General features: G+C 47.0%; 1 protein-coding gene across 8 annotated transcripts in view; it reads right to left on the bottom strand.

The window, feature by feature from the left end:
- The window catches only part of MAP4 (microtubule associated protein 4), a 171,670-nt gene that overhangs the window by 40,389 nt on the left and 108,421 nt on the right, over positions 1-22,860 (bottom strand). For 6 of the 8 annotated variants that reach the window (XM_054190135.1, XM_054190134.1, XM_054190132.1 and 3 more), the window contains 8 exons: positions 21,687-21,797; positions 20,953-21,081; positions 20,360-20,434; positions 18,924-19,064; positions 16,273-17,151; positions 14,971-15,114; positions 14,006-14,176; positions 8,559-12,869 (listed from right to left, as the gene is read on the bottom strand). In XM_054190135.1, the coding sequence (XP_054046110.1) occupies positions 8,559-12,869; positions 14,006-14,176; positions 14,971-15,114; positions 16,273-17,151; positions 18,924-19,064; positions 20,360-20,434; positions 20,953-21,081; positions 21,687-21,797 (5,961 nt within the window). The remainder of the gene's footprint in view (positions 1-8,558; positions 12,870-14,005; positions 14,177-14,970; positions 15,115-16,272; positions 17,152-18,923; positions 19,065-20,359; positions 20,435-20,952; positions 21,082-21,686; positions 21,798-22,860) is intronic. The other 2 variants (XM_054190133.1, XM_054190136.1) reach the window with 2 other exon arrangements.

Here is a 22,860-nt window from a genome sequence, read left to right on the forward strand (position 1 = left end):
CACAGGCAAACGGGCAAAGCTGAAAAGGATGAAATGGGTCGGGTCAGGAGAGGTTTTGTAGGCTTAAATACTTGATTTTTAATTTTTTTTTTTTTTTAAAACGTGAACATATCTTACAATATTTTTGATCTGCTTTTTTTCCACTGAGCTTAATTTACACCTAGCATTTCACATTCCGTGTTGATCTATTCAAAACCGCACGTCTCAAGTGCGGCACTCGGCCATCCCGTGAAGCTTCGATATCCAGCATCCTCGACAGGGCTTCTCCAGCTGCGATTCCGGATTTGGACATTGTCTCCCTGGTTAAACCGGGAGCTTACCCGAGAGTGCTCCCAGCCCCTCGGCCGGCGCTCTCTGGATTGCTACCGTTGCATTAGCACCAAACTGCAGAGTCGTCTTTTTATTTCCCCCCCCCCCCCCCCCCCTTAAGTGCCCGGTAGAGATTAATCCTTGACTAAGGCAAATTTTCTTCTTCGAACCAGGGTTACGATGCTTGACAGACGCTGACCATTACAGACATCCATACGCTCCCTTAGAAGCAGGAAAAGGACTCCCTGCTGTAGTTTAACTGAGCATAAATGTATTTTTACACCCAGCGACTGCAAGCTACGCTACGCCCCCTGAATTTAACCTGCTGCTGAGAAACGCTACAATCCACACATTCATCTACTTGTATTTAAGCTTTGGATCTAAGGCGCTGCTATATTTAAAAACAATGACTAAGGAACTGTAAGTTATCCCAATCTTTCGCGACACCCTCTAATTAACCAGAATAGTTCCACCCACAAGGCTTCACTTCGCAAAAGGCCGCAACAGTTTTTTTTTCTGCGCTTTAAAATTATTCCTATATGTCTTGCTAGTGGAAAATGGGACCTTCGCTCAAGGCTTGCATTTTCTCTCCTGACCGAGGCAGAACTAATGTTTGCAAGCGCTCGCTCACTCCAAGTATTTAGTTTGCGCCCCAAAAGGGCCGACCTCGACCCTCGACGTCCTCCCCGATGATCCCATTAATTACGGCGATTCCTCTGTCGCTCACTCAATTCCAAACCCAAGATTTTTGTAGTAAATCTCAGCCCGTTAGAGATCACTTAACGCGCTTCACCAGGAGCGAGGGCAAGTTTGTAAAGCTACCTGAAACCACCCAGTGGGTCTTTATTTAATCTTTTTTTGGTTTGTGGGGTTTTTTTTGGTTTTTTTTTGTTTGTGTTTTTTTTTTTTAAAGCAAACAGCTACGACTTACAATAGACAGAGGAAAAAAAAACCCCATTGATTTAGGGGCTGGTACTTCAGAGCCCCGTATCACAGAAGCGATTTGTATCACTGGGAAGAAAAGCCTGACTGAATGTCAATACACAGCCAGGAACAAGCCCCACTGCCACTTTATTTAATAATTTTATTTTTTTTTTAAATGTAGGAAATGAACCGTGTTCAATACCTGGGATACTCAGAAGCAGGAGAATGCTTAGCTTGGAAAAAAATCTCTGAAGTCATCTAATATTTAACCTCTCAGGACATTAATGGAGGTAAGGGAGAGTTCGTGCACTGAGAGCTTTTCAACAGCTTTCTCCTGCCCACAGCGCGTTGTTTCCAGATACCCATCCTCAGTTCCAGTGCCCAAGCCTCTACCTTCTCCCAAAAGCATTTTTTTCCCCTCGAAATTCATTAATATTCTGCCTCTGAAGCTACACCACGGTTGGTGTGAGACCAAAGCTCAAGAAATCACCAACGCTCAAGACACAACCAGCAGTCTTCACACCAGAGCTCTGCTCCAAGTTCTTCCTTTAGATTGTGACAAAGCTTCAATTTTCTAATGAATGATACGAGGAGCCGCACTAGTCGGTGAAAGACAGGCAGGAAACGGTGGGAGGATGTTCAGAGAAGAAGAGTGGGACAGATTTTTGAGAAAGAATTCGAGCAAGGAAGGGCCCATGCTAAGGAGGAGTTGGGTTAGAAGAGTAAGTTAGACTTCCTGAAAGGAGGCCACCCTTGAGGAAGATTTCGTACTCTTCAAGTACCAAATCTGGGCTTTCACCATCCTTTTGGCTCCCCACCATCTTTCTTTTCAAGAATGTGTCAGACAGCGGCAGTGAAACAGTTATAAGCTCTTGCAAGTCTGACCCTGGTGCGGCTTCTGGATGTGGAGATTTCGCCCACCGCCTGGAGCTTCTCGCGACCTTCCCGTGGCGAGACAGCAGCCAGTTTCGCAAGGAGGAGGGTTCTATTTTGTCTGTTCACATCCTCTTACCATCACTAAATCCTGTCTTTCCTTACAGCCACAGCTGACAGGAATAAGCCTGTCAAGGAAGGCGAGCACACGGAGCACGTGTTTCAGCACCAACATTAAACACATCTGCAGCCATTTAGCTGAGCCGCTTTGGTGTGTTTTGCTGCTTCTGTCCTATCTCTGAACGGGAGCATTTTCCAAAGGAAGCAACTGCAAGGAATCCCTGTCCCCTTCCCCGGGCTCTACCAGGTAGAACGCGGCTGCCCGGGCTGAGGAGCGCCAATAACCAGAGCAGCCCAAGATCACTACATCAACACGTCACCACTTAATACCCAATCTGCAGGCTTCCAGCCTCAGCAGATGAATCAGCCTAGTGTTTCTATTTTTGCTTCACTCCCGAAGCTATTACTTATCCCTCCTAATGCCTTTGCTGGTTGGTTTTTCTTTTTTTTTCTTTTTTTTTTTTTTTTTTTAATCTAACACAATCGTTTCTGTGCAATCCTTCGCGCTGGTTTCTAAGGCAACGTCACTTTCCAGGATGATGAGCTACTCCTTGCCAGCATCTCCAACTAACGCGGTCGCTAATTAAGTGTTATTACCAATGACAGTCAGCGATCGGACTGACCAGAACCATCAAGGAAACGCTGTGTCTATAAAAGCTGAGACTGTAAAACCGCCGTTTATACACTCGCTCGTCTGTATGTTCGTACACGCGCGTGTTGTGCTGCTCCGACGAACACTCTCTGCCTGTAAAACACCACCCGAAGTCCGAGGGTACCTCTCAGCCGGCATTTCACCTCCCAGTCTGGAGGAAGCCAGGCTAAAGGATAAAAAGGTGAACCGGAATATTTCGTTTTCTGGCCATCCTAACTTTGCGCTACAAGCTTAACATTTGAAAGGTGCGGAGCCGGGCAATGCTCCAACACGGGCTCGCCTTTTATAGGCCGGGAGTTGGAACTAGATGATCTTTAAGGTCCCTTCCCACCCAAACCAATGTCAGGACATTTACAGATCACAGAACGGTTTGGGTGGGAGGGGAACCTGAAGATCATCGTGTTCCAACCCCCCTGCCATGGGCAGGGGCACCTTCGAATCCTATTTACTTTAGAATTTAACACGTTAAAAATCCCAGTGATCAGCCAAAACCAGAATTAAAACGCACTCCAGAGTGTTCCAACTCAAAACATGATCAGTATTTGGTTACCGCAGGAGCATTTGATAGTGGAAACCAAAAAGAGTCAAAGCAAAGTCAACGGAATGATATATGAGCAGCGAACCGGCAACATCGGCAAGGAAAAATGAGGCTTGAAATTCAGATATCACCGGAAAGTTAAACAAAATCACCAAGGAAATGTGTTCAACCTTCCTAATCTGGCAGAATTTACAAACAGAAGTAGATTCGTTTTGTTCCCAGCTTTTCTTGACAATCAGAGTGTCGAGGATGAGCAGGAATATAAAATAAAGGAAGAACCCCAAACTTGGGAAGTCCTCGGCAAAGACTACGGGGTGCCAGCTTAAAATGCGAGCTGCTGCCTGAGACCGCCCAGCTGGAGAAAAAGCCAGTATCAATGTAACACACAGCACAAAAACAACTAGGAAAAAAGAAATAGGGGCCTATGCAGGCAGTTACAGCTGTTCGGAGCAAAGAGAACATATTCAGAGCCGTGCAGTGATTCAACGAAAGACAAAGGGGCCTCCGAACGGCCGGCATCTGCACGGTGCAGATCCGCAAAAACGCCCTCGAAGCTCAACTCACCTTTTAATTACGGACAGAACCGACACCTCAAGCAAACTTTCTGTTAAAGCAGAATCAAACACAAACGCACGGGTGCAAAAATTCAGGGGAGAAGCAGACAACAGCCAAGTTCTCTCGCCGCTTCGTAAACACGTTTCGTTCCGACGTGAGAATTGGCTGGTGCCGTTGTTCCGTTTTCACTTCTCTCATACACCTACCTGGGATAATTCACAGGTCTTAATTAACGACCAGGCTGCAATTTGATGTTATTCTGATAATTTCAATAGCGTTATTAAAGCACCGCTGTTATTACGAGGTACGTGCCCACGAGTGCCTTTGTGACGATGGACGCAGTTGGTTCCACATCCACGTCGCCCACTGCCCCACCGCAGCTGAGCGGCTCCAATTAGAGGAACCCAATTGAAGCTTGGGGTCCCCCAGGAGAACTCCAGACATTACGTGAGTGAAAGGTTACTCTGGAAATGCTAAACCGACTTAACATTATAACCACACCGGGATAACGGAAACCAGTCAGGAAAAGAAAATGTTTAGAGAAGGGGCTTCACTGTGGCTGGAGAAGACAAGCAAATACTGTAATTAAGCAGGGATGGCATCGCTTGCTTTTAAATGTATCTCATTTACACATGAGGGATTCAGAGCTGTCATATTGAGAAATACGTCCCGCGTTACACAGGGCGACGGTGCCAATGGGCTGCGCAGACAGCTTGTCACCAGCCCAGCCGACGGGACGGGCGCTGGCAGGATGCCCGCGGAAGGCAGCGGCAGAGGTCGCGATGATGGAAGCTTTTGAAGAAAAGAGGGAGACTGGGCATCATAGAATCACAGAATGGTTTGGGTGGGAAGGGACCTTCAAGATCATCTCGTTCCAACCCCCTGCCATGGGGAGGGACACCTCCCAGCAGACCAGGTTGCCCAACGCCCCCATCCAGCCTGGTGGCCATCCATCAGATGACCCCTTCAACAGGCCCCTCCAGTCCACGGCTGGGAGAATAACTGGGGAGCAACTGTCCAGACCACAGTGGGGTTTTACAACAAGCTCTTTACTCTGCCAGCATCGAAGCCCACGGCATTAAGTCCCGGAGCATCACTGGACCAGCCACACACGAAGACAGCCCTTTCCCGAGGAGCTTATGCAAACCAAAAAACGTTAAGGAGACACTGAAACAAATTATTTTCTTTTTTCTAAAATAGACTATTCTTTAAGCATAGATTGGAGTAAAAAAAAAAATCATTTCAAAGTCTGAATGTTGAAATACAGCTGGAGGGAAGAGGGACGCTAGCAGTAAAAATCGAATAAATGGCTCAACTCTGGCTGAATGGAAACCCTCCATCATTTCCTCCGTTAACCGTTCCGCAACCTCGGAGCCCCCGCCCTGCGCCAGACAGGGCACCTGCTCGCAGGGACACACTTTGGGGCTCCGCTTTTTATACATAATTCCCAATTTTAGCTTTAATTCCACGCAAGTAGCAGCATAAAAGCTCAGTCATATTTTTAAAGGCTGATAACGTCCGAGGTGTTTTGGTTATCATCTCAGCTGCCTCCTGACATTAAAAGGCATAAAATAGTTTTCCAGTAGAATCTGGGGCAGTTCTTCCCACGATAACAACAAAAACGAGAAGCTGCAATAAATCCTAAAGATGGATAAGGCGTCAAATTCAAATTGCACGAGCAGCCTTACGTCCAACATTTCTTAACTTCAAGCTGCAAAGTCAAAATTAGAAAAAAAAAATAAATATAAAATGACAGAAGTTTGCAGGCCCGGTTTATAAAAGATACAGACAACTTCCCTCAGGGAGAGAAATCTGCAGCATCACAGTTGCCATGACTCCCAAGGGAGCCGTATCACAGAGCTCGTACCTATTTTAGCCGTACATACAGGAGCCGATGCCTTTCGGAAAGCCATCCTGTTATTCAAGAACAGGCGGTGTAAGGGATGGGAGCCCGGCTAAAGAGACTTCAGTTGTTAAACTTCAGCAGAGTATCCTCCAAAATACCTACAGGCGTGAGTCCAACAGCAGATCACCGGCTGCCCACCACAAGGAAAAACAGCTTATACGGGCGGCTATTAGATGTTCTAAAGGATGGGCTCCACAGTCCTGCCGGACAAATGCAGACGAAGTGATGGCCAAGTTCTGGTGGCAGGTAAAAATACAAAATCTTTGAGCGGTGAACTGTTATCTTAACAGGAGGATGAACTGTACGAGGTCTGTACAGTCCACGGCCCCATCAACTTAGTGACATCTGCACTATAATCGTTGCAGTGGTCTCCTGGATGCCTTTAGCTCCTGCTCTGCCCAGTGAACAAACACACTCAACGCTCACGGTCTTGAAATCTCAACACCTTCCCTTCATTGATTTCTGGTTTTAACTTGCGTTGAACTGACACATGAATTCACCGTTCCATGCTCGGATCCAGCCTAAGGCACTTCCACCCCAGTGGTGCCGGCTCCGGGACTCGGGCCAGGGTTTGCTGGCGTTTTGCAACTCACCAAGCAGCGACTTCGTTAGGAGCTGGGCAGAGGGTGGATGGGAAGACAAGACTCAGTAACGGATCTGGATGGCAAAGCAAACCTGCTTCCCTGCTCCTCCCCTGCTACAAGCCTGATGGCAGCTGAGGCTTCGTCCCTCGGCCCAGGTGTCGCGCGGTCCCCCATGGACTGCTCAAAGCCATGCCAGGGGCTGCTCCGCAGCCCCACACCTGACAGTGCTTGGACTTAAATTGCCAACGGAACACAGAATCGTGGAATCATCTAGGTTGGAAAGGACCTTTAAGATCATCAAGTCCAACCGTTAGCCCAGCACTGCCAAGGCCACCACTACCCCATGTCCCTCAGCACCACATCCGCCCAGCTTCTAAATCCCCCCAGGGATGGCGACTCCACCACTGCCCTGGGCAGCCTCTTCCAACGCTTGACGACCCTTTTCGGTGAAGAAGTTTTTCCTAATATCCATCCTAAACCTCCCCCAAAACAAGCTCCGTCATTCAGAGCTTCTCTTAAAAAACCAACCGTGTGCCTACGAAGTGCTGAACGGACGAAAGCCACTGAATCTTATTAAAGCCCCGTGCGAAATTCCAACTTACTCAGGCGCGGACGCGCTACTCTGAACCAGGAATCCTTCAACTCTGCACACGCGTTACCTGTGCAAAACATTCAGGAGGAGCTTTCCTTGTTCACATGGATCTGCTACTAAAATTCTGTTCCCTTGAATACAGCAGTCAGCAAAGGAAAATAAAGACTTTTGGCAGACAATGGAAAGGCTTTAAAGAATTATTTTTTTTTTTTAAAAAAAAAGAGATACTGCCTTTAGCTTTCCCTTTATTTCGTAGCATCATGCACCAAAGAACATCACTTCTGCAGGCACAAGTTCATGCAGAGAACACCACTTTCACTAAAATAGAACTACTTTGGGTTATGCAACACTCATTAAAATTACAAAAACCTCTCAAAAAACCTGACCAGCATGTTAAGGCGCACTGGAGCTCGATGTTTGTTAAGTTAGTGGCTGCATCATGCAAACTGGCAGCAAGGAACTCCGCAGAAATAGGAACGGGAACAAACTTTCCCTGCCTGATGACAAAGCAAAAAACCGAAAAGCACCCAAGGGCTGGGATGAACGTCCCCAGCCCACCTCAGCGGAGCGGAATTCACCGAGAAGATGCCAATTCTTCCTGAGGAAGGTTTGGGATGAGAAGTAGAAGGGTTGGTTTTGGTTGGTTGGTGGTTTTTTTGTATTATTTTTTTTTTTTATTTCATCTGCGACCATATCGCATTCTCCGTTTCAAAATTCCTGCAAACTTCATTAAATTCTATCAAATTAGTTCCTTCTCATTTCCTATGAGTGCGGGGATCTTGTGCCCTGGACAACAGCCAGGGTAAACAGTCCAAACCTCTTACCAGGCCCTCCACAGTCTCAACAGAGAGATAAAGTCTTAAAAAAAATAAAAAAAATCTGTATCAGATTATTATTCTAGAAGGAAGCACATTTTATGGACGTAGCAGCTCAAGGTAGCTTAAGAGAAAGTCATTACTGAATGGCAGGAGGAAGAGTAGATGGTTGCAGTCAGCCTGAGGTAGGATTAAAACCAAACCCTGCAACACGATAGCCACGGAGAAGATTTCCTAGCCCAGAAATACGCGGCTCCCTGCCCACCCGTGGCGCACGGAGCTGCTCGGGGAGCGCCATGATCCGCTGCCGCATCCCAGACGAAAGTCACTTTCTCGGCTGACAAGAAGCTAATGTAACTCAACACCAAAAAGGGCAGAGGTTACTTAAATATTCTACAGTAGATAGGTAAAATTAGCTCTGAATGAATAAAAGAAAAAAATAAATAAACCAGGAGTTCTGGAACTTAGACCAAGCTGTCAATCCTCAAACCCTGGGAATTAGCGCTGTGAGACAGGCAAGCAGAACTAACAGCCTTTTAAGATCAGCCAAAAAAACCCCAGTCATGCCACACTCGCTTGTGCCACATAGGATTAACAATTATGTATTCATGCCAACGCACTGACAAGTAGCAAGGTCTCGCACGCAAGCTGTCTGCATTACTGCCGCTAGCTCAAATCGCAAACACACACCTTTTTCTTGCCTCTGAGGCCGGCTCATACCAGTGGGTTTCGGCTGCCTTTGTTTCTCCCGCTCTGGAGCAGCAGGCCTGGCCGGCAGAGGTGGCACCCCTCTGGATTTTGTGGGTCTCATGTAGCCTTTTATCTGTTCTGCCGCTTTAACTCTCTCTTTCTTGGCATCCTTCACGGCTTTTTGTTCACATTCCTCTTCTTTATCTTTAGTTGCGCCTTCAGGTTTATCTCCTTCGGGCTTCAAGGCCGGGGCATCCTTCAGGTGAGCTTCCCCACCGTGAGCAGCATCCTCTGCTGCTGGCTGAGAATGACCTTTATCGTTATTTTGGGGACTTATTGGGGTTGTTTGGGCAGCTGTCAGGTTTACACCAGCAGCCTCTGCTTGGGCCGCTTGATTGTCCAAGATCTGCTCGCCCTTCCTACCTCCACCCAGCTCAGCCTCTTCAGCTTTATCCTCCACCCGCGCTTCTGCCTCGCTGCCCGGCGCCGCTGCAAGCGCCGGGGAAACGCCCCCAGCGCCCTTCCCTCCGGCAGAGACGGGTGCTTCTGCTTCCTCTGCCCCTTTGGCACCTAAAGGAGCCACTGTACTGTTTGAATCGGCCACCTTCCGAGGAAGGTCTGGGGAAGCGGTGTCAGCATTTTGTTTTTTATCAACGGTTCTTATTTCTTTGTCACCCACCTTTGCCCCAGGAGAAAGGGGAACTTCGTCCGTCTTTGATTTAACGTCCTGTTTAAGCGAACCATCTGAAGACAGTGGTTTACCCACCTCGCTCCCATCCTGGGAACCAGCCGCTTTGGTTTTACCATCTTCCTTCGAAGCTTCTTTTCCAGGCTCTTCGCATCCCAGGTCGATGGGCTGCTCGCAACATTTCTGCGCCTGTGTCTCCTCCTTCGTACCAGACGCGGGCACAACGCTGCCGCCCTCTGCCACCGCTTCAGGAGGAGGGAGCCCCTTATTCCTCACCCCCTCGTCTCTCTGCTTTGGGAAGCCAGAGGAAACACTGCCGACGTTATCGGGACCAGCTCCTGCGGGCTGAGCGAAGGATCCCAAGTCGCTTCCTTTATTATTCCAAAGCATTTGAGGGCCAACGGAAAAGTTTTTAATATTTCTGTTTTCATCTACAAAATCCACCTCTTCCATTCCATACCCCATCGCAGATCCCACGGGAGGCTGCGCTTCTCTCCCATTTGTTTTTGGCTCGAGAAAAACAGGTTGCTCAGCAGCATTTTTAGCCTTTTTACTACTTCCATCAAAATCCCTCTTTTTAGATCCATCAGTAAAGGTGTGATCTGCCGCTGCCGGATGCTCTGGGATAGGAATTCCACCCTTTCCTCTGCTACAAGGAGCAGGACTTTCTGCTTCACCTGTGTCAGTTCTCTCCAGGTCGCAAGGAGGAAACATCTCTGCGCCTGCGTTACGCTGCGGAAGACACGGCTGCTGCAAGTTGGCCTCCATCTTTTTGCATTTCTCCTTATTACTTGTGTGCGATTTTTCCGGCTCCAGCGGAACAGCCGGAGCTGGCACCTCAGCAGCAGCAGTCAGGTCACCTCGCAGACCCGCTGAAGGACCGGAATTAGCCTCTTTGCCTCCTTTATCAACAGACTGAGCTTGTTTAGTATTTCCCACCTCTTCACCTACCACAGGGAAATTACCTGGACCCAGCGCAGAGCGCTCAGGACTATTTTCAGCCTTTTTGCCTCTCATGTCTCTGCTTTTTTTCCTAGGCTTGTCCATCACCAGTCCCCCGGTGGGACCTCGTGCCGCAATTGCGTCCGCCTTGTGCTCTGGGAGAGGCTGGGATCTATCTAGTTCCTTACCTTTACTCATGGGCCAAATTTCTTTAGCGCTGACTATTTCTGTCTCTGCCATTTCTATTTTATGACCTGAAAGAACCGCTTGATTAGAGAAACTTCTATTGCCATTTTGTATTTCAGGCTTTTCCAGCAGCCCTTTGGTTAAACCTGTCAGATTCTCCGGCAAAAGCTCTCTTTCAGAACCAGACCCCTTATCTTTATCAACGGTCATTTCTTTCGTGTTTCCAGCTGCCTTCTCTTTGCTTGGAGAAGGGCTTGTTTCCCCCCCAGCACCCAGGGCAGCTGCCCACCCCACAGGACTTTTGTCGGTTTTTTTCCTTTTCCCGTCGCTACACCTCTTCCTCGGTTTGTCCGCCACCAGCGCGGCAGCAGAATTTACCGCAACCGATTCACTTGCAGAAGTAATTCCGGCCTCTTTGCTTTTATTCACCCAATCTACCTCCTTTGCTGTGCTGATCGTGTCAGCCGCAGCAAGGTGCTTCGCTTCCTCTCCCCTGCTCCCCAGAGTTGGTTGGTCTAAAGCACCTGAATCAACTATTTCATTTTTTCCAACGCTTTCTTTAGGCTTCTCTGCTACCAACTCACTTGACTTTTGCATCTTACTTATATCTGATGTATTCTCCTGAAAGCACTCAGCAGTAACACAGCCCCTCTCTCTGCCTTTAGCACTCACGCTAACTTCCTTCGTTTTATCGGTTACGTCGGGAGAACTGCTTGGGTCCACCTTCGTCTCAAGAAAAGGCTGCTGGAAAAAACTTCTTTCGCCTTTTTTACTTCTCCCATCACTACCTCTTTTTTTTGGCTTGTCTGCAGGGTAAGCATGTGTAATGCCTCCTGACGGATGTCCCCTTGCAGCAAAACCTCTGCCTTTATCAGGGGAAGTTGGTTCTTTTATATTCTCATCTGTCCTCGCGCCATCCTCCGAAAGCATCATCTGCTCAGAGAAGCTTTTGATTTTTTTCACTCTCCCTTCACCGCGCTTTTTTTTAGGTCTGTCCATCCCATGCGCAATATTGGGATCTTTTCCCGTCTGCTGCTCTAACACACTAAATCCTTTCCCTTTGTTTTTATCAGGGGAATCTGCTACCGTCGCTCTGTCCGCTGCTTCGGCAGAGGCGGGATGGTCGGTTGCGTCAGACTTTGCCGGCAGAAGAAAGGGCTGCTCTGAAAAACCGGCAGCCTTTCTGCTCTGCAAAGCAGCGACTTCCTCGGGTTTCGGTAAAACCAATGGTGTAAGAGGCATTTTAGTAGTATCTATCGGAGTTTTCAACACTCCCTCGGAAGTACTACAGTCAACGGCCCTGTGCTTATTGGAGGACACTGGTTTGATTTCATCATCTGCCTTTGGCTCGTTAGGACGCTTGTCTGAGGGGGCCGCGGCCTCCAGAAGAACAGGCTCTTGGAGGGATTCATTCCCAACGCCTTTGCTTTTGTCACAACTACCTCTTTTCTTTGCCGCTTCTTCTCGTGCCCCGCTGGAAGTCTGAAGCTCAGGATGGCCAGCGCCACCGAACGCTTCACGCCCAGGAGACGCGCGTTTGGCCTCCTTCGCTTTATCACAAAGGAGCAATTCTGGAGGTTTAGTCTCTAAAGGAGTTTCTACTTTGCTTGGATCGGCGGCTTCTGAAAGAGATGGCAGCGGGGCAGCACAGTTTGACTCCTTATGCTCCCTCTTTTCGTTTTTGTCAAGAAGATCTCTTTCCACAGGCTTGGTTGGCTCCTTGGCTGCAATAGATTCCTCCACCTTAGTCTCGCCTACCTGCTGCAAGGGAACCTCTTTCCTTTTGCCTTTAGATTGCGGCACCAAACTGTCATCTCTCCTTTCTTCCCCTTTCATGACGTCTCCATTTTTTGCATCCGAGCCAGATTCTAACGGCACGTCAGGTTTTTGGGCCTGCTGTCCCAGTGCTGGGACTGAGAAGGCATTTTGCTCAGCCAGGACATGACTTCCAGGTACGATTTTCGCACCCTTTGGCGTACCTGGAGCTCTGCTTCCTGAGGCAATTGACTGCTCTCTGCGAGCTTCAGCAGGCAGAACGGGACAGACATCTGGTTTTTGCAATTCGACAGCAAACGGAGAATTTCGAGGAGCTTTTGAGACTGTTACATTGTCATCCCAGAACTCCATCGTTCTTGGCAGCTGGTTTCTCTTTTGTTTCGGTTTCTTTTTCTTTTTCTTCACAACGGCCAGAGAACCTTCCAAATCCCAGCTCTCCCTTGGTACATCTCTGCAGCTCTCCACAAACTCCGACGGCACATTGGATGGCTGCTCCGTTGTCTTTTTATGCGAAACCCTACTGCGAGGGGACGTTCCGGCAACACATCCGAGTTCCACTACGGAACAGGGGTCTACTTTTGGGTCAGAACTCTTCCGTTGTGGGAGACCTACTGGCCGTTCCTCTGGTACATCTGCAATAGGCACTGGTGCAGGTTTTGCTCTGCCAAACCTGCGTTCACTTGATTTGTTAGCTTGCCTTATTTGTGCAGTAGGTAGACCTGGAATACAGGAAGCCTGCTCAAACATCGAAGCAACTATTTGTTTTAAAAAAAATAATAATAAAGATACACTATATATGTGATTATAGCCATCTAAGACAGTCCATACAGTCATATATGCAGAATTTTCCATCACCGACACCACACTAATTCTAAATCCACCTCAGCAGGGCTGGGATAGACATTTACACGCAAAACCTATTTAAACCGCTACCGATAAATACGTCAATGCTATTTAAAAATACATAATTCCTGATACATGCTCTTAGCCCACCGAAAAGCAACAGTTCTTGTAAGGACATGCTATCTCTTTTTAAAAATGCATTAAGGATCCATTTTGTCTTAGGCAAGACAAGAAGACAGATAAACCTTTTTATATCCTTAACTGGCATCCTTCCAAAATGCAAAAATACCAGTTAAGTGGAAAGATGAGACTTAGGGAAGGGAGAAGGGGCATAACAGGGAAGGGGGAGCAGAAGAGTTTCCCACAGCACCCACAGTGGAAGCAGCGGAAGGCAGAGCCTCCGGAGCAGAAGGCGTTTGCTTCTGTACTCCCTTACAGGCAGCACGAGGTTTCCTTAGCTACAAAGCCACCGATTTTAAAGAGCATCAGTCGTTTGTCAGTTAGCCCTGGCCCACAAAGTCAGCCTCCAGTCGCCAGCGTAAGCAATAACAGCTCACGGGAGAGGCTGGCTTAGCGGAGCAGGCAGAAAATTGCATTTTCCTTTGATAATGACAAAACTCAATTTGGAAGGAGGTCTTCGGCAGGAATATTGTAATAAGAATTAATGGTCCTTTTTAATACCGAAATAAAAAGCGAGCAAGTAATGGCCAAAAAGATGGTGAGCTTTTAAATTCTACAGCAGAAGAGAGAAGCCACTCCCAGCACTAAGGTACCAGCAGCACCCATCTTTGGGCTTTTAGTCCGGTGAACGTGGAGAGGAAAAGGCTATTTAAGAGGGCAGGGATTAGAGGCAAAGTACAAGCAGAGGCACTGATGAATGCAAAGAACCGCACGGCTGCTTGCTGCAAAAAAGATTTCTGCTTGCTCAAGTGGCAACGCAGCCGGCAGGAAAAGGTGAAGAGTTCACAGAGGATTTTTCCATTGTAAAATTGAATTATGATTTATATTCTACCTGTGGGCTCTGGCGGGGTTTTTTCTTGCTGAGGTTCTGCGTGTTGGACATGGTTGTGTTCGGCCACCTCCTTTTGTTTCTCCGTAACAGCAACATCCACAGTAGTAACAGATTTTTCTGGAAGAAGGTCTTTATTTTCTAGTGCAACGGCTTCTTTTGCTTCTACTGGAACTGAAATATGAAAAGAACGAACAGAACGCTTCAGTTCTTAGGAACACAGGTAACCTGCAGTATAAAAGCAAGGTTATAGGTTTTATTTTTATTTTTCATAAGGATGAAGTTTATAAGACGCAGCAGCCTACTAGGCATTATCTCCTCACAAGCCCACTTTAAGCAGCAATTTTCTATTTCGGCAGACATGCCAAGGTGGAGGAAAAACACGACACAAAGACTGTCTTGGGGCTTAAGCGCAGGGTGAGGATTTGGGTTATTTTTTTTCCTCTTTATAATCCACCGAATTCAGACTATACTAGCTTCCCACTGGAATTTATATCCAGAACATACTCCATTATCAGGCTGGAGTCCCAATCTAACGCTAATCATCTAGCATTCATATATACCTTAGAATATATTCATGCAGACACTACAAAATTCCTAGCCACCCATAATTACAACAAGTCTTAATTTGCAAGACATAATTACATTGGAGAACAGTTCTATATATAATTAATTTTATTTAAATTTTAAATAGAAGTAAAAACGATGACAGACTTTGGTACAACCATGGATGAGGAAGAAAAAGGCAAGTTATACGATGGTAATTTCAAATGCTAAGACCACCACCTATTGATAACAGCCCCCATGTTTGCACACACTAATTAACCTTCTTGAAATTAAACCTTCGTTGCTTTGTCCTTGGGCAAGGAGAGGAGAACAGCGGCTGCAAAGAAGAACGTCGGTGGCGGGGCAGAGTTAGCTGGGAGCAAAGCGCTGGCTCGTTTTATACCGCGCGTTGCATTTCTCACCTGCTGGTTCCGAAAGATGGTTCGTCTGTTGGGGAAGATGCTGCTCGTGGTGGCTGGGAGACGCTCTGTCATCTTCAGCTTTCTCCAAAAGACCAACACAAGCTTCTGGGACTTTCAATTCTTGTTCCACATTCGCAGTTGCTTCTGCAAACAGAATGTAAAGAATAAAAATTCAAATTATTTTTAATTTAGGTCAGATTCAGATTAAAAAAAAAAAATAAAATAATCACTTCCTCACCTAATACTTGTCTTCCACAACAAACGAAAGGGGGTTTTTCACTTTCAAAGCAGCGGTAATCTGCTTTTTAGGATCACTTTCTACCAGCTCTCCCCTCCTGAAAGCCTAAGTGTTCTGCTCAAGCCAATCTTTACGTGTTGCCCGGTATTTACTCTTTGAGTCACCCACCTCCGTCTCTCAGTTACTACATTCTAGTTGGGATTTTTTTGTTAAAACTTCCCTTTTTTTAAAATGTATTCCTATCATTAAACTAAAGAGTGGTAGAAGGGAAGAAAGAAAATATCTCACTCCAACTCCTTCTGCAATCAATCCACATAACGCTGCCTCTGCCCAGCGCGATTTGCTGTATTTTTACAGCAATTTTCTTTCCAAAAGGAGAGTGTCCTTTGAGAAATCTCTGCAGCGGAGGATCTACTGCCCACCACCATGGGCGACAGATTCCACCGTGGAAATTTTTTCCACCATGGAAAACACCAAAACGCCCACCTCGCCACTTCGACGCCTATAGCCATTCTAAGGAAATGTCACCAAACTATCAAAGCTGACCAGTCTGGCCAGAAACCGCTGTGAAGATAAAAGCCTTTGCTTGAAAACACCGTGTCCTACAGGATTTGTGGAGATCTCAGTATCTGCTGGGGTCGGCAGCGATACAAAAATCAGTAGTAACAGGGATGAACTAAAATGTCTGTACGTCTGTCCTAAAAAAAACCCCATACATCACTGCTAAGAATGCCAAGGTAAAAAAAAAAAAAAAAAAAATCATTTAGATATTCTAGTTTTATATTTTATAAGCAAAAACTCCTGATGAAGCACTTCCTCGGCTTGTTTTCTTGACAGCAGAACTGAGCTCTACTGAAGGTGTTTTGTGCAAGGCACAGCATAATCTTTAGTACTAAAAAAACACGCTTTTCATTTGACAGTCTCAGACAATTGTGCACCTGTGTGGCCATCGCTGTGTGCCACCAGGAGTGTTGCTGTAGTGCTGTGACAACTTACAGCGGCTTCTCACACCACCCGCCGTGCCATTTCAAGCCTGAATGAAGCCGTCGGGCACAGCCGCTCACCTGCAGGAGGCTTGTCGAAGGGTGACTTGTCTTGCTCAACAGAAGGCTGGGATGTCATCAGCTCTTCAGATGCTCCAACCTTGGTGTCAGCTGCAGAGAGGGACTCGGCTTCCACAGAGGCAATCCCAGAATCCATGGCAGGAAGAGGCTTGGCTTCTGCTGCAGGAGCAAACCCAGAATCCGTAGCGTGGTGATGGTTGACTTCTGCTGCCGGGGCAAACTCTGCATCTGCTGCCGGGGCAAACTCTGCATCCGCAGCATGGTGAGATTCCACATCTGCTGCTGGGGCAAATGCCAAATCCATAGCGTGGTGAGATTCCACATCTGCTGCTGGGGCAAATGCCAAATCCATAGCGTGGTGAGATTCCACATCTGCTGCTGGGGCAAATGCCATGTCCATAGCGTGGTGAGATTCCACATCTGCTGCTGGGGCAAATGCCATGTCCATAGCGTGGTGAGATTCCACATCTGCTGCTGGGGCAAATGCCATGTCCATAGCGTGGTGAGATTCCATATCTGCTGCTGGGGCAAATGCCAAATCCACACCATGGTGAGATTCCATATCTGCTGCCGGGGCAAAGCCTGCATCTTCCGCTGGGGCAAACTCCAAATCCGTAGCATAATGGAAGACAGCATCTGCTGCTGGGGCCAAGCCAGTGCCTGCCACCGGGGCGGACGCAGGACTGCCAGCAGGAGGAGCCTTGGTTTCTGGTGCAGGAGCAAACCCAACATCTGTAGCCTGAAGAGGGCTGGCTTCTGCCGCAGGCGCAAATCCAGCATCCAGAGCTTGAGGGGGCTTGGTGTCTCCTGCAAGAACGGAGCCAGCGTTTTCTGCAGAAACAGCCATGACATCCCAGGCAGGAACAGGTGCTGCATCTGCTACAGAAACAGACACCAACAACAAAAAAAAAAAAAAATTTTATTTTTTTTTTTAATTTTTTTAATTACCTGACCGTGCGGTTTTATGATTAGAGAAGACGAGGCTTTCGCTCACTGTCTCTCAGCGTCACTTACTCCCCCAGTTACACCACTGCACTCAAGTTGTTCTAGACTTTATGACACTCCTCAGCGCACCCAAGTGCTTCTCCTACTACAGCCTCATGCGCCTGGCTTTGTATCCTTGACTAGAGCGTTAGACATCCGTCTGCTCCTCACAAACCTCGGCCGAGAGAGGCATTGTGCTCGTTTAAAATCCACCTGATGCTACGGAGCTGGCAAGGGCCCAGAGCTGCCGGATCCACTGCGAGCAACACTTTCCGGGAGAATATAGACAAGAATCACAACGAGGGTTTTTCCTACATAGCAGGACACAAACTGTAGGTGACCCTTTATGAGCCCGCTGTGTATTCCAACAGCGGAAAAAGTCCTGAGCCGTTCCGGAGCCATACATTTTAAATATCGTTTATGCCTTGCACGGGTGGAACGGTGCTGTGACTTGAGCAGAAGCATCGGCACTCTTGACATAAGCCGCTGCCATCCAGTAAATCACCAGCTGCCCTTTATTCTTTCATCCCCAACTCAACCTCGTTCAGTTTTTTTTTACATAATATCTACTAAATACTGAGCTGTTAGTTTCAAAATGACATTTGTCAGTTCACGGTACAATCAAACCTCTGCATTTAAGTTAGCGTTTTCTTAAGATCCCCTTGAAGGGGTTGTATCAGTCAGTTTTAGTTTAGCATTTCAGCTGTCTAGAGGCAAGTTTTCACAAATTATCAAGAGCCAGAAGCACGAGCTTCCTCTTGGGCAGCTGTTCACTTCAACAGCCCCAAGCACTGCCCGCACTCCGCGTACCGCAGCACGGCGACCTGAACCTCCCAGACGTATTCCTGAGTAGACGTTAAAAAAAACCCCCAACGTTTCTACTGATAGTTTGAATCACATCTAAAAATATCCTCCCCAAACAATGGAAAATGTATTAAATCTTAAATTAGACACTTAATAAACTGGAAAAGGAAAGAAATTAGAAAAAAATGGAAAAGGTCCCTTTTAAAATAGCACTTCAGGATCCATTTAGATAAAACCAATATTCCAGTGAACCAAACCAAAAACATCCATTATGCACCAGCATATTTGGGTGTGCCTTTCTTTTTTTTAAGTGATATCATGATCTTCTCCAAAATAGGATTTACAGATTGTGATTTTTATGGAAGAATAAGAGAGTAAAGAAACAGATATTAGAAGTAGTATGGATGCTCCCCGGTGAATCACGGGAAGCACTGGAATAAAGCATAAAGGAACTGGGCAAAGACCAGTGCAAAATGTACCGTGAGGCTGATGCTATATATAAAGACCTTAAAAACTCTTCCTTTTAAAGACTCTCTAAAACCGAGTTTTTAAGGTATTTGTATACAGCATCAGACTCATGGTATAACCACGGTCTTGACACACCTTCATATTTTTCCGGAGCTAAAATTTTAATGAAGTAGAGGATCATGAAATCGGTTACCGGACTGTGAGACGCGAGTTGAAAAGTGGAACAAACTCGGTATTTCTCACCCACACAACTGAGGTATTACAAACCTTTAGCCACAATGGCATTTGTTAACACCTCGCTGCGTTTCCTTCAGAAGAGGCAATGCCGTGGCTTTCCACCGCGACAACTTGCTCCTCTAAACCCGGCGCCGCTCTTTACACCGGGGCAACGTTACCTGAGGTGGCACCTCTTGGTCCATCAGCAGCTCCAGCCTCTCCTGGGGACGCCGTTACTGCGGGAGGGACGACGCCAGGAGTCAGCGCTGCAGGGCTTTCCGGCAAATCCGGCTTGATGGCTTCAGTCGCTGCGGGGGGCACTGGGCATATAAAAGGAAGTTTGATTGAGCACTGGGGTCTCAGCACACAGCTCTCTCTTCCGGAGCCGCCAGGATGTGAATCACCCTTCTCGGGGTGCTTACCCTGATGAGTAAGCTCCCCCGCTTCAGCATCCCAGTTGGGTCGCGCAAGAGGAAAATCGGGTTTTACTGTCAATTTTCAGAAGATTAGTTTCTGCAATACCTAGGAAAACACCTCTGTCTTGCGAGAAGCTACTGCTGGGACAAAGTTGAGCAGTGCTCAGTTCCAAGGCGTCCCGGTTCTACCCTCAGCCCTAGGTACAGCCACCAGCTCCAGAAACACCTTCTACCTAGGACCGGTGTTCAACCTACCATCATCTTCGTTTGTTCACCAAAATCCACAATAAAGATCCCATTATAGATCAAATACCATAATATACGTGCAACCACAACGGAATTATTTACTCATTGGAGCCTCGAAGATTTGGCTATAACCATAATCTAAAGATAACTGGACAGAGTACGTAGGTTTGCAACTCGAATTTAGCTTCAAATTCTGTTGATTATGCACGAGCCAAAGTTATGTTTGTTGGTGCCCTCGGCGGCACCGATCCTTCAAAGCAGTGAACACGAGCACTCTGACTCGCCACTAAAAGTCAGGAGATTCAATTCTTAGTATGTACAAAGACTAGAACCCTTGACAGTAGTAAAGTTCCAGTTTTAGAGTCTCTTTTCAAGAGTAAATTTTATTCACCCTATTTATTGTTTTAGTGTCAAGTAACGCTTGAACACACACCCCGACTGGAAACTACGGTACCTGCATTGTAATGGAGACACACAGAACTGGAAACACAGTCTGGAATCCACAGCGCTTGCTGCTGAACCTATTTTTTTTGCCCCCATCTAATTCCCCAAACCTTATGAAGGGGCATGTTTTCAGCGGGTAAAGCCCTGCCACACGATACGCTCCCAGAAGGACACGCCAATGATATCTACCGACGGCTGGGTTTGGAACTGCATGTGTTAAATTTGTTACCCTAAGTTAGAAGTAAACAGCCTATATAAATGCAGGGTTCTCTCCACCTCTTCCAGCACTAAACCAGAAAACACGTGTCAAGTAACATCTCTCTAAAACAGGCATTTCTAGTCTAAATTGATTTGAGAACCAGAAATGGTGTTTTTCTTGGTCAGGTCCCGCTTCACTCCATTAGCGCCTTTTGCGTCTTGAAGAGGCAGACAAGGAGAGAAGCTCTGCTTCTGCTGCTCAGAGACTCTCTACAGACACTTCCAGCAGATCAAATCAAATCAATTTTTACCTGATGGCTCAACAAAGAAAGAGGCATCTGGTCCCTTCACATCGTGCTGAGCTCCCATCCAATGTTCTTCAGGCACTACGGAAAACAAACACCTTTAGTCCTGCTACTAACACCACTTTATGTTTTCAGTTGAAGGCACTGACCCTGCTTTTTTGTGAGCTCATTCTCAGGGAGCTTTTCAGTTCCCTTAAGAACTGTACCAGAACATCATGTTCTTCCGTGACTATTGTTAGTGAAAGCTTGCATCGGAGAAGAGTCACTGACTCCAGGACCTGACAGAGCGGGTTCTTTGCCCAATTCTTCTGGGCAACTGGCTCCAGGTGGCGCTGCTTGAGCAGGGGGCTTGGACAAGATGTTCTCCAGAGGTCCCTTTCCAACCTCAACCATTCTGTCACCTCCTAACATCTTCAGAACATTCACACTGAACCACGAACTGTCATTGCCAACAGGGTACTTTCTCACCTCAACTCATTTTATGTATCAGCTCCCCCACCAAGACTCTTTTAGGACTAGTAAACTGCCATTTTCCAGCTGCGGGCCCCTCAAACCCAGCTAGCGTGACAGACAGGAACGGCAAAACATCTGTTTCTTACCTGCTTTGTCTTGCAGAAATTCTGCATTTGAAACCAGGCCCACGAAGGCTGATGAGTCTAGAGCCTCTGCAGGAGAATACAGGGGCCCCAAGAAAGGTTGTTCAGGTACCATCATAGATCCATGTGGTGCTAATGAAATGAAAAGACCGTTTGTTAAGCGCGATGTTAGCCCTAATGACTCCCCCCCTAAAGTAAAAGTCTATACAACACTTGGAAAATAAGCTCTTCTGTTCTGCTCACAAGCAGTTTAGATAAAAGCTTGTAAGCGACTCTCTCAATTAGCTCACCTTTACAAACTGCACTGTAAATTCTGTAGGCATACGTAATTTTTTAACAAGGTATAGGACAGGAAAAATTATTTCCCTTCTGCTTTCTGCTTCTGCTCCCATGAATTCTTGTTAATAACCACTTAAACTCCAGCAGTCCAAAAACTGAAGACCACTTTGTGGACAAAGTTCATGGATATTTAGTTTCTAGCCAGGAAGACAAAAGCCATCAGTAATGCCTGATTAAATTAAACTCAACTTGTCTAGTTGTTCTATTTCCTTCTGCCTAAATACCGTTCAAAAAAACCCTCCTGGAAGTAGCTACGGGAATGGCTTTAGGCACAAAAAAAGAGAAAAAAAGAAGTATTTATGTAGTCCGTGAACTTATCAGCTTAATAATTTTCAGTACATGAAAGTCAACAGAGAAAACACCAAAACCTGAGGGACAAATGCCGAGGAGGAACTCACCATGGACGTCTCTGGAAGCATCGACATAGTCTGTGTAGAGCGGCACATTCTTCATGTCAGTAGGGAAAGACAAATCAGGCAGGTTCTCCCCTCTGTGCATGCTGAAGGGGTCTGGGGGGAGACAAGAACAAGGCCAGTGTCACCACACGTGGGTTACAAAACAAGGTGAAGATACGCTTGACACCACCACTGGACTTCAGAGGAAAAGCTGCTTTCAAGGTTTACTAGAGGCAAACACCTTCCCAATTAGAATTTATGCCCAACAGTAAAAGACGGTTGCTCCGGCTGCTTCCTAGGGAAAACTGACTCAAGTTCAGATTACGGCCATCACATGGAGGACCTGTCTCCTCCTCTCACGGAGGAAGCATCTGTTTCTGACCTGATGGCCACATCCAGCTAACTCAAGTCAGGAACGCCGGCTGAGCTCCAGACCAGTTAACCCTGCAGCAGACCAAGGAAAACCAGTGGAAGCTACATGCTCTCCTCCCCAAGAAAAGTACACCAGTATAGACTGACTGGTGGGCCAGCGTTTTAACCAAGTTACAAGCCAGAAAGGAAAAGAACACATTTCCCAGTGTCCCAGGCAGACAAACAGTCCTCGCCCTCAATTCCGGAGCCGGCGTACGGGTGAGGCTGGATCTTCAGTCCACGTTTACAAGTTGTCTGGCGTCAGCTTTGGTTGGTCTAACGTGCCTTCGCTTTGTTCTGCTTTTGGTCCATGCTTTAAGTGGATGTATCAATGTCAGCTGCAGAAGACGGTACTTCACCTGCTGAGGATTCAGCAAGAGAAAATTCCTTTTCTGCAAGTTTTATTTTTTGTGTGTACACAAAGCAGGGACGGAGAGAACCATCATGCCGGCTTTTTAAAGACGGATTACTTAACTGAAATGCCATGAGTCAGAGCAGACAGATATCCTCACCGAGAATAAAATGCCCAAGAGATGACCCTTCCATGAGTTAGTCCCTGTACCGTAACACAGTCAAGGGCAAGACACTGCAAGGGGAAGGAAACGTGGCATTGCCCTCTCAAACATGTTATTCTGTAGTTTATAAACCCCTGGATGCGTTTCAGGATCGCTGACTCCTCACACATCTTGTTGGCTTGGGCCAGCTGTATCCCTCTCCAGCCTGGCACAGCCCAGCAACGCAAGGGTCCCACCCAGGTGGGCTCTTG

Source organism: Rissa tridactyla, chromosome 2, assembly GCF_028500815.1.
Source record: "Rissa tridactyla isolate bRisTri1 chromosome 2, bRisTri1.patW.cur.20221130, whole genome shotgun sequence".
NCBI lineage: Eukaryota > Metazoa > Chordata > Aves > Charadriiformes > Laridae > Rissa > Rissa tridactyla.